The following is a 13,638-nucleotide window of genomic DNA, read 5'->3' as shown; positions in this document are numbered from 1 at the left end:
TCAGTAAGTAGAAGGCAATTTGATCACAACTGCAATATTCTCATAAATAGAATTCCTAGAAATTTGTTAACACATGAAATAATAAAAACTTTATTACTCTAATTGATGACTGGGTTGAATCTAACATTTTCCAAAATATTGTTTTAATTTTGTGATTAAGTAATGTACACAAAAATTTTAGCAATTCAAATGAAATTTTTCATAGAAAACTAATATAATAAACATGAATCCGTAATTTTTTAGTTTCTCATCTGTAGTCCAGGGTTTTGAAAATAAATATGAAAGCTCCATATTGAATGTTGCAAAATTGAGAACATCATTATTTATTTTCTGAATATATTACTGAGTATTATTATTATTTTATTATTATTTTTAATCTCAACTCATTGCTAGTGAACAGACTAATTTTGTCTATGCTAGCAATGCCATTAAAAATATATAATTGAAAATTAAATAAATTTACATTATGTATTTTAGTTAAATGCGTAGCATATACTTATTTATTTTTGTAAAGTTTTTTTTTTTGTAGTTTTTGGCAAATAAATTATTCGTGGCATTATTCATTCATTTGCTTAATTTCTATGAATAACGTGAGCAAAACCTTTTGCTCATGCTCATCAAAAAATAGTTTGAGCATTTGCTCAAAAGTAAAAGCTTATACTCAAACTTGTATGAATAAACTAGAGCATTTGCTCAACTTTTGAAGCAAATGCTTCAAAACTGGTGAGTCTAGAGCAGCTTTTCACCTTTTGCTCATAGTAAAATGGCTCAACTAATTCGTATGAGGAAGAGGAAACTATACCAGATACGATCACAACCAATGGTTGAGAACTATAAAACTATTTTTAGATTCAACTATGATATATCGCCATTATTCCTACAAAAGAAACTATCTGATATAAAGATAGCCATCACAGAATAGGAAATAGGCATTTAAGAAGATGAGAGTGTAGACGATTATAAGAAGGCTATTGATATTATAAGATTATGCTGAAGATTATTATAGAGATGACATTTTTACGCTATTTTTTTCAAAATTCTAAACTCAATTCATAAAAGAAAACAGAGCAGACGACGCAAACACAAGCGGTGTCTCCTACTTGCATATTTAGCGCTCACGTGAGCTATAAAAACAAAGTAAGGCCAGAAAGGCGAATCAGCTGATGAGAAATCGTTAAAATACGTGAGCATTTGCTCCGTGTTCAGGAGCATAAGGTAAGAGTATAAGGTAAAGCTTATTCATATAAAATGAGCAAATGCTTATGCTTCAACCTAATGCTCATGAGCAAAACCTTTTGCTCCATGCTCATGCTCATGAGCATATGCTTGGTTTATCCATATGGCCCTTACCCCTCTCCGCACTGTTGCAAATCGTGCTGGCCAACTGGCGCTCGATAGTGGACCCAGGTTCTAAGGCACAACTCACACTTATGCGACTCACGTTGATAAGAGACTGCCACCCAACTCCAGTCCCTCTGCGACACAGCATGTGTTTTCAAATGGTGACACTCAGACCAGTCGTTCTATAGTGAGGTCCACGTTATAATGGCAGTGTTTGATTAGCATGGTATTGCTATCCTTGTCCATCATTCAACAAAGCGGATAGCGCTATCTCTATCTCGCTCTGCTCTGTTGCCAGATCATCTTTCCACAATGTAGTAGTAATTTCTACAATTAGCAAAATATTTCATCTTCATTATGAAATGTTGAAAAATATAGTTTCTTGCTTAATAAAATACAGGGTGATTTTTTATTCCTGTTACCCAATTTTGATGTAATTTAAAGACGGAAATTGGGTATTAATAAAAAAATAATAGTTGTTATTTACAAAAGAAAATTGATATTTATTACTCACATTTCTTAGTTACTGAAATTATTACACCATATGCTCAAAATGTCCACCCATTGAGGTTATACACGCTCGGACCTTTTCACCATATTAGCAGAAACCTTTTTCAGAGTTATATTGGAAATATTCGTGATTGAGTCTGTCACATGGCTGTCAGTTCATCAAATTGTGCGGATGTGTTTGGAGGCTCAGACTTAATGTAGCCACAACAAGTAATCAGGGGATGTGAGGTCTGGGAACTTGGAGGAAGTTAAACCCTGCTTATTATGAAAATCCGTTGTTCTATGGTAAAAGACATTTGTTATAACACGACCGGAATCATCACAAAATGTTACACAGCTTAAGGATAATAAACTCCACTTTGTTCTTGTGTATACTGAGTGGTAGGGCTACCAACTTCGGAACAAAACAAATTTACCTTTATTAGGGAAAAAATTACCAAGTATTAAAAATAGGTAACAGGACTAAAAAATCACCGGTTTTTATAATTTATTATTTTAACGTGATGTTTCAGAGGCGCTTGATGTTGGGGGTAGAGTGGATGTAGTATACACTGACTTTTCCAAGGCTTTTGATAGAATCAGTCATAAGCGGCTTGTTTGCAAATTATCTAGTTTTGGTTTGGTGCCTCAGCTTGTTAGTTTCTTTTCTGACTACCTGAGTGATCGTCTTAATTATGTTTCTGTCTTGAATTTGAAATCTAGCACTTATGTCAGTTCCTCTGGTGTGCCTCAGGGTAGTAATTTGGGTCCTTTGTTGTTCTTAATGTTTATTAATGACCTACCTGGCTGCCAGTTGCAATCCAATTGTTTGATGTTTGCTGATGACTTGAAGATCTACAGGAAGATTGATTGCCATAATGACTCTGTTCTGCTGCAAAGTGACCTGGATTTTGTCTCGGGGTGGTGCACGGATAACGGCCTCGATCTCAATGTTGGCAAATGTAAATTTATGGTCTTCACTCGTAAGCTGAATTATCCTATTTTCAATTATAGAATTAACGGCTTTCAACTCTCTAGAGTCGATAGTTTCAAGGATCTGGGTGTATTGTTTGATTCTTCTCTGAGTTTTGCTCCCATGTCCATTCTTTGGTTGGTAGGGCTAATGGGATGCTGGGTTTCATCATGAGATCTACGGCTAGGTTTAGAGATGTTGAAGGCTTGATGGCTCTCTTTCCTAGCCTTGTTCGGAGCTTGCTTGAATATTGCGCGGTGGTTTGGGATCCCCATCAGGTGGGTCTGATACATGAGATTGAAATTGTTCAGAATAAATTTTTGAGATTGTTATTTTGTAGAAAACAGAATCGTCCTTGTCCTTTGGGGTTTCCAACTGGTGTGTTGCGCAGCATGTTGGCTTTGAGACTTTGGCATCCAGACGGAAGGTACTTTCTTGTTTATTCCTCTATGGTCTTGTGAACGGTTCCGTGAGCAGTCCTAATCTGTTGGAAAGGCTGAATTTTAAGGTTCCTGTCTTCAATAATCGTAATCGGCAAGAGTTCTCAATCTGTAGATGTAACACGGTTGGTCATTATTACTCACCAATGAATCGTATTCCTCGTATATTTCTCTGCTGTGATGGTCAGGTGGATCTCTTCTCCTTGTCTAAATGGAGCTTCAAGAGAAAAATGTCTCCATTCTTCAATTGAAGAGTAATATAGACCTGTTGTTCTTATTTTACTCTGGTTCACAATAGCCTTTTCTTTGTTCTCTCCATGGTCACCCTTTTTCCACTAACTAACTTTTAATATTTTTTCCACTTCCCTTTTGATCCCTTTTTCTCTAGTTCTTTTATCACTTCTCTTAGAACCATATGTAATACGTAGGTTATATGTGTTATTTTATGTGGTTATGATTGATCTTATTGAATAATCAAAATTCAAATTTTATTATTTACCTTCAACATTGTTCTTTTCTTTCTCAGAGTAGCTATTATACTATTTTTCTTTTCTGTTTTTCACATGTACCATTTTAAACATTCTCTTTTATTACTTTCCTAGTATTTATATATATCTTTTTTTCTGTAATAATTTTTAATAATTTATTTCCTGTATTCATGAGTGCGTTTGGGCTGTTATGCCTGTTGCACTCCTAGATTTTTGTAAGAATAAATAAATAAATAAATGTACGGTAAGTTACCGTATGAATCAGCTAATAAATCAGTTAGTTAGCCAAATTTACTATAAAATAAACTAAAATAAACACTGGAGGACCGGCTAACCATCACCAACTGCTATCCCAGTTATAATAATATGTGCAACCGGCAGTGAACATAAAGATAACAAACAATAAAAATTAATAAATATCAGATAAGAATAATTATCAGAGTTTGAATTATTATTATTATTATTGTTGTCATTTGTTACGTGAAGCCACAAATCTGAGCAGAGCTCAAGTGGCATGTAACATGTCATGAACATTTTTCTATGTAAAGTGTATGCATCTGTATCAACTCAAAGTATGAAGGCACCACAACATTCCTCCATTGTATAGGGACACGCTTCCACAAGTACATTAGTAATTGAAGACAAGTAAAGCCTATGACTACCACATAACCGTATTCTTTCGGGTAGACAATTGAAGAGCTTGAGTCCCGAATAATATGGTCCTTTTTCCAAAAGTGTCAGTCTGTGAGCGGGGTACTGATATACAGCTGAACTCTTTGCTCTTGTGCTATAGCCATGGCAAACTACATTTCCTTCAAATCTCTCTGAATTTCTGAAGACAAAATTTACAGTCTCAAGGAAGTGCAATGCTGGGACCGTGAGAAACCTGTATTTTCTAAAAATGGGCCTACATGAATTGGATGGCCGCAAGCCCTCCAAAACACGAACAGCTTTCTTTTGCATCTTAAATATTGTATATAAGTTATTTTTACTATTTCCCCAAAAGAAGATGCTGTAGCGTATTAGGGCTAAAAATATCCATGATACACCTTCTGACCTGTCTTTATAGTGGATGCAGTCCTCACAGTTCTCAGCGCAAAAAGTGCATGATAGATCTGTTTTGTAAGTTTTTCCAAGTGTTACTGAATACAACAGTAAGTCTTAGAATAAGTATAGCCCAAGTATTTTATTTGATTTGTGATTGCATTCGTAGATGGCTGGCGTTCGCCGACAAACGCCTTGTGTCGTGGTGGCGTTCGGTGGGCGGAAGCGACGAGGGAGGCGCCCATGGCTCGTACACGGCAAGCGTGCTGCACGCGGCCATGTCACTCGGCAAGGGACTGCGAGGCCTCAGTGCACACTTGACTCAGACAACCTCAGCCTCGGCCTCAGCTTCCTCGCCGACACTCGTCAACGGCACAGACGCCAACGCAACGCCTGGTGTGGTCACTGTCATCGATATTCAGGTGAGTAACGCTGGAACATTCAAGATACATTTATATTGACCATTTATTTATCTATTATAAAAGAAAGTAGCCTGAACATCAGGCTACAATAAAAGCAAAAAGCAAGCCATATATATTGTATTTTATCTTTAGGGCTACTTTTAATATAAATAAAATAATAAATCTGAGTACCTTTTCAAATTATTTTGTCAACCATGTAAACCTTTGTAATAGTCTACCATTTCGTTTTTTCTCTTGAAAATGGCATTAGTAGCCGAAGCATGTCGTGACAAAATAATTTAAAAAGGTACTCAGATTTATTTTATTTACTAGTAGTTCTGTGAACAGTACACGTCAGGCAGTATTCTCATCCAAAAGTAACTAATTGAAACTATAGACCTTATATGGAAATACAGCAATAGACTGGCTTCTCCACAAATCTGTGTAATTACTTGTCAGCTGATTTATGATGAATAATTCTATAGTCTGATTTCTACTCTAATATTTGCGAATGAAGGTGGCTCGTTTTTCCTTTTATATTATCCTTGGAATGCAAAATTTCCAAAACCTTGTATACGTCGACGCGCAATTAAAAAAGGAACTTACCTGTCAAATTTCATGAAAATCTATTACCGCGTTTCGCCATAAATGCGCAACATATAAACATATATACATATAAACATATATACATATAAACATATGAACATATAAACATTAAGAGAAATGACAAACCGTCGACTTGAATCTTAGACCTCACTTCGCTCGGTCAATAAATTACCGCTGTGTTCCCGGAATCTTAGTATGTGACTTCAAAACAAACTGTGAAATGATGCTTTTAGAGAACCCATTGAAGTACAGTGTTGGAGAGCTTTTTGATCTCCCTTGTGATATTGTAAATAGTTTCTATCAATATGACTGATTTGTTTGTTATATTGAATTATTGTTGTGTTAGATTGATTAATGTTTATAAGTCTTCGCAATATGTATTCGTTATATTGAAATTTATACTTTAGAATTTACCGTATTCCATATTGTAATCCATATATATTATGTGACAGACCCACAATACTATTTCAAGTATTTATCAGCTAATAAAAATTTCTATTCTATTTTTGAAACATAGTAGTCATTTTGTCGCCCACCATGGAGCCGCTATAGTCAGGTCCACGTTATAATGACAGTGTTTAATTAGCAATGGCATTGCTATCCTTGTCTATCATTCAACAAAGCGGATAGCGCTATCTCTTTCTCGCTTTTCTCTGCTGCCAGATCGTCTTTTAACAATGTAGAATTAATATTTAATTAACAAAATATTTCTTTACATCTTAATTATGTAATTATTGAAAAATATAATTTCTTGCTTAATAAAATATAATTGATTATTTTAAACGAGAATGAAGAGTTAATATAACATCAATAAATGTGTATCAGCTACCGTCTATAGAAGGCATTGACAAGACAGAGTATCGGCAACGTGGAGTGATGTTACTTAATCACATGATAACTGTTTGATAAAATAATAAGTTGTTTACTGAGTTTGTTTTCCTTTTATCATACTTGGAAACTGGGTGCACTTCCTTTCGAGACTTTTCTTCATTTATTGACTTCTCATGTTTTTCACCTATTTCAACACTGCGACAATAATCAATTATTTTCTCCAACGAGGCGTTGTCTCGCAACACACGTTGTTGCATTTCTTTCGACCTTAACCCCAATGCAATCATAGTTTTCAATAACTCATTCTCTCGTTCCCCAAATTCGCATCTTGTCACTAGCCCCTTCAAAGTTGTATAGAATGAATTAAATGATTGACCTTCCTCTTGTTTGCAAGCTATAAAATTGTATACATTCATGATCTCATTCTTTTTTGGTAAACAATAGGTCTCTAATATTTTTAATATTGATTCTACCGTTTCTGGCTCATCCACATCTTGTAACGATTCATATAAAATCAAAGCTTCATTGCCTAACAAGTTTTTAAATCTTGCAACTTGAATTTGGTTGGATTTTTTATTTGTCTCAGTCGCTATAAAATAATCTACGATATTTTTCCTGAATAATTCGAAATTTTGTGAAACATTTTCCCCGTTGCATAGTAACGGTTCTGGCTTGTTGAAATCCATGTTCGTCTTTTAAGAAAAAATATAATAATATGATAATTACCCAATCTTATTACTCACTCAATCCTGTCGTTATGAATTCTCCTTTTCTGTTCAATTCCTTGACTGCGCCATGTTTAAATATCTTAATAAATTCTTAGCCATTTGAAGCAACCATCTTTATTTACGTAGATAACAAACTAAACTCAGTAAACAACTTATTATTTTATCAAACAGTTATCATGTGATTAAGTAACATCACATGATATACAAACAATACTCATTATAGTGACATTGGCCTTGCACACATTATAGGTCATACTCATTATAGTGACAGTGGCATTGCACGCATTATAGGTCATACTCATTATAGTGACATTGGCCTTGCACGCATTATAGGTCATACTTATTCATGTTATACAGGGCAACTCGTGGCAGAACGGAGGTGGTGGAGCGGGCGCCCTTGGCGAGAACATAGTGGCGCACTTTGTCGCCCACCACATGGAGCCGCTAGTGGCGTTGGCCTTCGACCCGAGTGGCATGCTGCTGTTGACAGTTGACAAGCGAGGCCACCGCTTCCATTTGTTTCGCATTCAGCCACATCTCAGTGGATCCAGTATGAGTGAGGTGCATCAGCTCTATACGCTCTACAGGTCTGTATCAAACAAACTATCACAAACCAGCTGGCCCGGCGAACTTTGTACCGTCAAATAGTTGATGCATCTCATGACAAACTTTAGCTGGATGCACACATCAAAATCTATAACCCATACTAACAATCCTCAAATCCAGACCATCCTATTATTTGCTATTGACCAAATAATCAGTTCAGCATACTCTTCCATGTGCGTGTACGATAAAATCATAACTGACAAATTAATTGATCACGCATATAATTAATCGACGTGTAGTTTGATCTATGCTATCTTTTTGCATAAATCACTCATGTGCTTCCCCGTTCACTCCTTTTACTCACTCAAAATATGCAGGGGATTCAAAACTCTTATAAAAAATCTAATGCGTGACCTTGGAAGATAGCTAGAAAATTAATCGCTTCACAAACTTTTTAAATAAATTGGTGAGTGACGACAAACCCTGATGTCGAAATTATAATTGGAGAATCAAGGGTTTTGATAAAAATCAATAGTATTAAATTGATTACTTTTATCAGTAATAACTTCAAATACTGACTTTTATTAAAAACTTGCAGGTAACTTGTGCTCCGCAAGGGTCCAAATAAAAACTTGACCTACCGAAATCTTGAAGAATTGAAAACAGGCCTATAATCATCCTTGATAAATCAAGTATTGAAAAAGATCGATTAATAATAATTCTGAATAAGTAACTGAATATATGTGACTAATAACTGAAATAGCCTATGTAATAAAATTCTATGAAAAGACAGGTAAAGCTTTCAGATTTTTATTGAAAAGTGAGCTGCTATCCATATGTGCCTACTCAGTGGAGGAATACAAAGATTTTTGCAAACCTCAAGATGGAGGTTTGAGAAGATAGAAAACATGTTACTGTTTGATTAATGACAAATTGACATATCCTTATACCCCTATCACAGGTGGTCAGTGGATGAAATAATAATAAATAAATAAATAAATAACTGTACCTAATATAAATGTAACTGAATGAGTAACTGGATCGGGGGATTTTTATGGATTTCATTTATATAGATAATTTATCCAACTCCAAAATGAATAATTTACTAAAAATCAATTAATTCTAAACACCGAAGACAGCACAATTATTCGTAACAAAGCAATGTCTTTAACCTGAGGCCGCACTGCTGGATGGTTACACACAGAACAGTCATTTTGTTTCTAGTTGGGGCGTTTAGAATAAAATACATGAGTGGTTATGGATTAGCACACACTCTTGTCTATTATCTATTGACGGCTGTTGGATGACGCAATGATTATAACAGATGATTTTCATTTATGTGTGTTGCCAGCTCACAATTTTCTTCCATAAGGATACATGTAAACTTTGAATGACCGTAGGAGAGAGTCCTGAAGTCGGATTATGAATTTGATAGGCCATAAACCTGGTTCTGAACATAACGAACACAGCTTAAAAAATCATCAAATTCGGTGCATTCATAAAAAATTATTGAATGTAAAAATTCGAGGCTCGATTTTATTAATTCATATAGATTACATGTTTCTCCATGTTAAGTTGCTACCTTCTTGATGGTTAATGTACCCTTCTATAAGTGCATAATGTAATGCCAATTTGTGATCGGGCAATTAATACTCACAGTTCACAGTTGAGTTGATGTTTCCTATTGGCAGGAAGTAGACGAGCAGAATGCTTTCAAAGAATAAATATTACAAGATATAAAATAAAACTGCAGCTAAACTGAATAATTGACGGATCTTCCGCTCTCTCTCGCGCATGAGTAATATTACTTCGTATTTTGTGACACGGGTTTAGATCTTACGGGTTTGTATTTTGGTCAAACTATTTAGAAATATTGTTTCCAATCAAGATACTGTTAGGTTAGGTTAGGTTAGGTTATTCAAATGACCATTAAGGTCATTTTAATAAATATAGCCTAAGAAGATACGCCCATGGTATAGGACGTTTATGATCCAAATTTCACTGTTAACTCAAGCTGATAATAGTGTCTCAAAATGTGCCGTTCTTACACTCTCACCCGGCCAAAACAGTAATAATAGACAGTTATCGGCTTGAGTTAACAAAAATCGGCTTGAAACTTCGGACATAAACGACCTATACCATGAGATTTCAATTCAATCTATTTATTCACTAACACATACACTCTTAATGCAAATAAACAAAAAGAATACATGCAAACAACAACAAAGCATCAACAAATACGTGTTATAGTGAGGTCCACGTTATAATGGCAGTCAAGAAAGATAGGAGAAAAACGTTGCCAAGTCTCTCCATTTTGCCACTGACTGTACACAGCTGTTACTCAATTCATCCCATTAAATTTAATCTAATAATAATTATCAATTCCTTGATAGAATGATCAATTTAATGTCAAATTAATCAAGAAAATATATTTTTTCATAATTTGATTAAAAAGTTTGCTTTTATAACTGAGATCAGATTTTTATTTCTATACACACCTGTAATGGCGGCTAATTTAAAAAGCTGTGATACCACAATCTGAATTTTAAAACAACAGAAATTAAGTTATTTAGTAGGTATTCTATTCCAATTTCTCTTAAAAATAATAGAAATCCTATTTAAAAATAAGTAATTTCAATGGATTAATTCGGAAATAACTTTTCAATATTATTTATACCGGTACGAGTAGGTCCAACCTATACGTGTAGGCTCACTGAAGCATGGATGAAGTCTAGGACTGTTAGTTATCAATTTTTAAAATGTCATTTCAGGTATTTTGATTTGTGTTTCTTATACGGTAATGTCTAAATTATTTCATTGTTTCAAAAATACATTTTAAATCAATTATTCGACTTGTGTACTCAAGTATTTTGATAGAATGAAGAAAAAAAATGGCGGCTGAGAATTGTTTGTTCACTTTTGTACAGTCACTGTCAAAAGTAAAAATAAAATATTCTGGCAAATAGACAACATTGCAAAGTGAGAGAGAGATAGTCCTATCTGTTTTGTTGTATGATAGAAAAGGACAGCAACAGTACACTGCCATTATAATGTGGACCTCACTATAGATGTATTATTATGCTATCTTTCTTCTATGCTATAGGCCTAAACTAATTAAATAGCTAGAAATTTATGAATTAGTAATTCTATTAAATGGAATAAATAAATAAATAAAGAAATAAAGAAATATTTATTGCCAAAATCATTAAACAAACTTTACAAATGTGAAAAATATAAAAATTTTTATATACAATACATTGCAAAAACTTAAAATTAAAATATTTTCCATTTAAAAATCGATTATAATATTATCATTGGCGTTACCAGCAAAACTAAGTAGTTTGAGCGATGACAACGAGTAATCCAGTCGGCTATAATTAGTGGCTTGAGATTCAGTCGAAAATAGAAAAAATATAATAAAGAAAAAAGGAAAAAAGAAACATATGGAATGTATGAAAAACTAGAAAAAAATAAAATTTCAATCCGAAAAGAAGAAGTACTAAGAGTGAAATACTAAGAGAGCAGAAAAACTAGAATGAATACATAATAATTGAAAAACTCAAAAGAAAAAGAGATGATTCATGTAATTATTAATCTACAATTCACTGTACATATGTAATCCATTTAGTAACATAATGTAATTCATTTGTAGCATATATGCAATTCCTTTTGTAAGCAAAGAGAGAATTAGAAAAACAATACAATACAGTACACATGACACAAAAAATAAAACTTAAAACTCAGAAGAAAAATTAATCTGGGAGTATAGCCCTACTAATAATAAATTCAGAGGAACTGAGGAAGACAGTATATGTACATCAAATTAAAATATTTTAGGTATGATATCTTCTGTCTTTATCCAGCTTTCAATTTTTAATTTAAGTGCTTTTGTAGTTAACTAGTGGTTGTGCTTTTGTGTAGGTGTGGCACGCATATTTGAGATAATTTGTACGTTAATATTGTTGTGTAGGGGCGATACGACGGCGCGTATCCAGGACGTGGCGTTCTCGTGTGACTCGCGTTGGGTGTCCGTGAGCTCGATGCGTGGCACAACTCACATATTCCCATCACACCGTACGGAGGCTCCATTGGTGTACGCACACACACTACACCGCATGTTGTCAACAAATTGTCACGGTAAGCAATCACAAAACGTACAAACATTCGGCAATATTTTCTAGATTCACCCAAAGTCTCTCTCATTCTATTGCTATCTAGTCTTGAGACGAATGAGAAAATTTTAATAATAATCCTATTATATTAAGAGCAATTTCTGTATTTATCTGGTTATTTTTATATTTGGTTATTTTTATATCTGGTTATTTTTATATTTGGCTATTTTTATATCTGGTTATTTATGTTTTACGGATCTCGAAAACTGCTCTAACGATTTCCACGAAATTTGGAACATAGTAGGTTTATGATATAAAGATTCGATTGCACTAGGTCTCAATATTAACGATAAAAAAGTTTAAACGAAGTTTGAAATTATTTCTAAAGGAGGAATGCTTTTATAGTCTGAAGGACTATTTTGATTACTGTAATAGAGTCAAAGACAAATAGTAATTATATACTAGATATAAATTTAATGAAAAATTAATGGTGTCTCGCTTTTGCTAGCACTTTGACTTGTCTGACGCCGTTGAGGCCAACCAGACGTAATATATATCCATCTATCCATCTATCTATTCTTTGGAAAACTCGCTGAACGACATTAAAAGGATAATTCATCCTTGGAAAACAGATGATAATTTCGTCGTCTCTCGATAACAGAAGATGCGTGTGCCTGTGTGGGAAAGAGACAGAATTATTTCCAGCTGTGTAATCATAATCAATCAGCGAGAAATGTTATCTAGCTAGACAATTTTTAATCGATTTGATCAACATAATCTGATTTGTTGACATGACATGATAATCCTCCTAAACTAGAGTATATTATAATTTTCAAAGATGATCATTATTTGACAATTTCAAGTGATATTAGTGTGTTATTTTGTTATTCAATTTGGTTTGTGTATAATCTAAATTTTTTTTTTGTTTTGTTTTCAAATGTTTGAACAGAAAATTGAACCTGAATTCAAGTGTATGGAACATAACCTACTTTCTGGACTATTTATAGTGAATAAATCAAAATTCGGGGAAAAATAGTTTTAGGCTGTGCCTGTTAGTACTAATAATTTTAAAGAATTGTGTTCGGTTTATCAAAAGTCAATAAACAAATAACGAGCGCCCCGATATTTAGATTGAACGGAGCTTGACAAACATCATCTGTTTAATCTAATAGAATTTATAAGGACGACCAAAAATGTATTTGTGTGTGCCTGGATTTATACTTGTTGAATGTAAAGCAAATATAAAACTCTCTCTGTTTATTATATTCTTATAAACTAGCTCTTATAGATTCAAATTTGCAAATGTGTGATTGTGTGTTTTACGGCCTAGGTTTCACCGTAGCGCAGGCCTGTCAGAGCGTCGTGACGGCGGTGGACGCAACAGCCCTGTGGGCAGTGGACACCACAGCGACGCGGGTGGGGGCGCCACGCCAGGGGTAGCTCCGCCCCTAACTCCGCCCCTGTCACAGCGCAGCCTGCACCAGCACCCCCATTCACCAGTGGTGGTGCAGCCGCTAGCTCAACTGAAGCGACATCAGCCGATGCCTTCCCCGGCACAGACTGCTCAGGGCAGTCCTACGGCCAGTGGTGATTGTGAAGCCGCTCAGGTAATTATTGTAAAGTCAGCACTTGGTTTGAG

The 13,638-nt window shown here is 34.5% G+C and overlaps 1 protein-coding gene across 1 annotated transcript; it reads left to right on the top strand.

Annotated features, from left to right (window-relative positions):
• The first annotated feature begins 1,339 nt into the window (after positions 1-1,339).
• On the top strand, positions 1,340-13,602 carry LOC120355110 (breast carcinoma-amplified sequence 3 homolog). The gene is made up of 6 exons (XM_039443428.1): positions 1,340-1,407; positions 3,144-3,230; positions 4,945-5,197; positions 7,699-7,928; positions 11,858-12,024; positions 13,330-13,602. The coding sequence occupies exons 1-6, from the start codon at positions 1,340-1,342 to the stop codon at positions 13,437-13,439; spliced, it is 915 nt and encodes a 304-aa protein (XP_039299362.1). The 3' UTR covers positions 13,440-13,602.
• Positions 13,603-13,638: the final 36 nt, after the last annotated feature.

This window comes from Nilaparvata lugens, chromosome Y (genome assembly GCF_014356525.2).
Source record: "Nilaparvata lugens isolate BPH chromosome Y, ASM1435652v1, whole genome shotgun sequence".
NCBI lineage: Eukaryota > Metazoa > Arthropoda > Insecta > Hemiptera > Delphacidae > Nilaparvata > Nilaparvata lugens.
Note: the sequence above shows the minus strand (reverse complement) of the source record. Positions and strands in the feature narration are given on the sequence as shown.

Coding starts and splice junctions, on each gene's coding strand:
- LOC120355110 (XM_039443428.1), top strand. CDS start 1,340: ATGGCCCTTACCCCTCTCCGCACTGTTGCAAATCGTGCTGGCCAACTG. Junction 1,408..3,143: donor GCGCTCGATAGTGGACCCAG/GTTCTAAGGCAC, acceptor GTTATTTTGTAG/AAAACAGAATCGTCCTTGTC. Junction 5,198..7,698: donor TCACTGTCATCGATATTCAG/GTGAGTAACGCT, acceptor CATGTTATACAG/GGCAACTCGTGGCAGAACGG.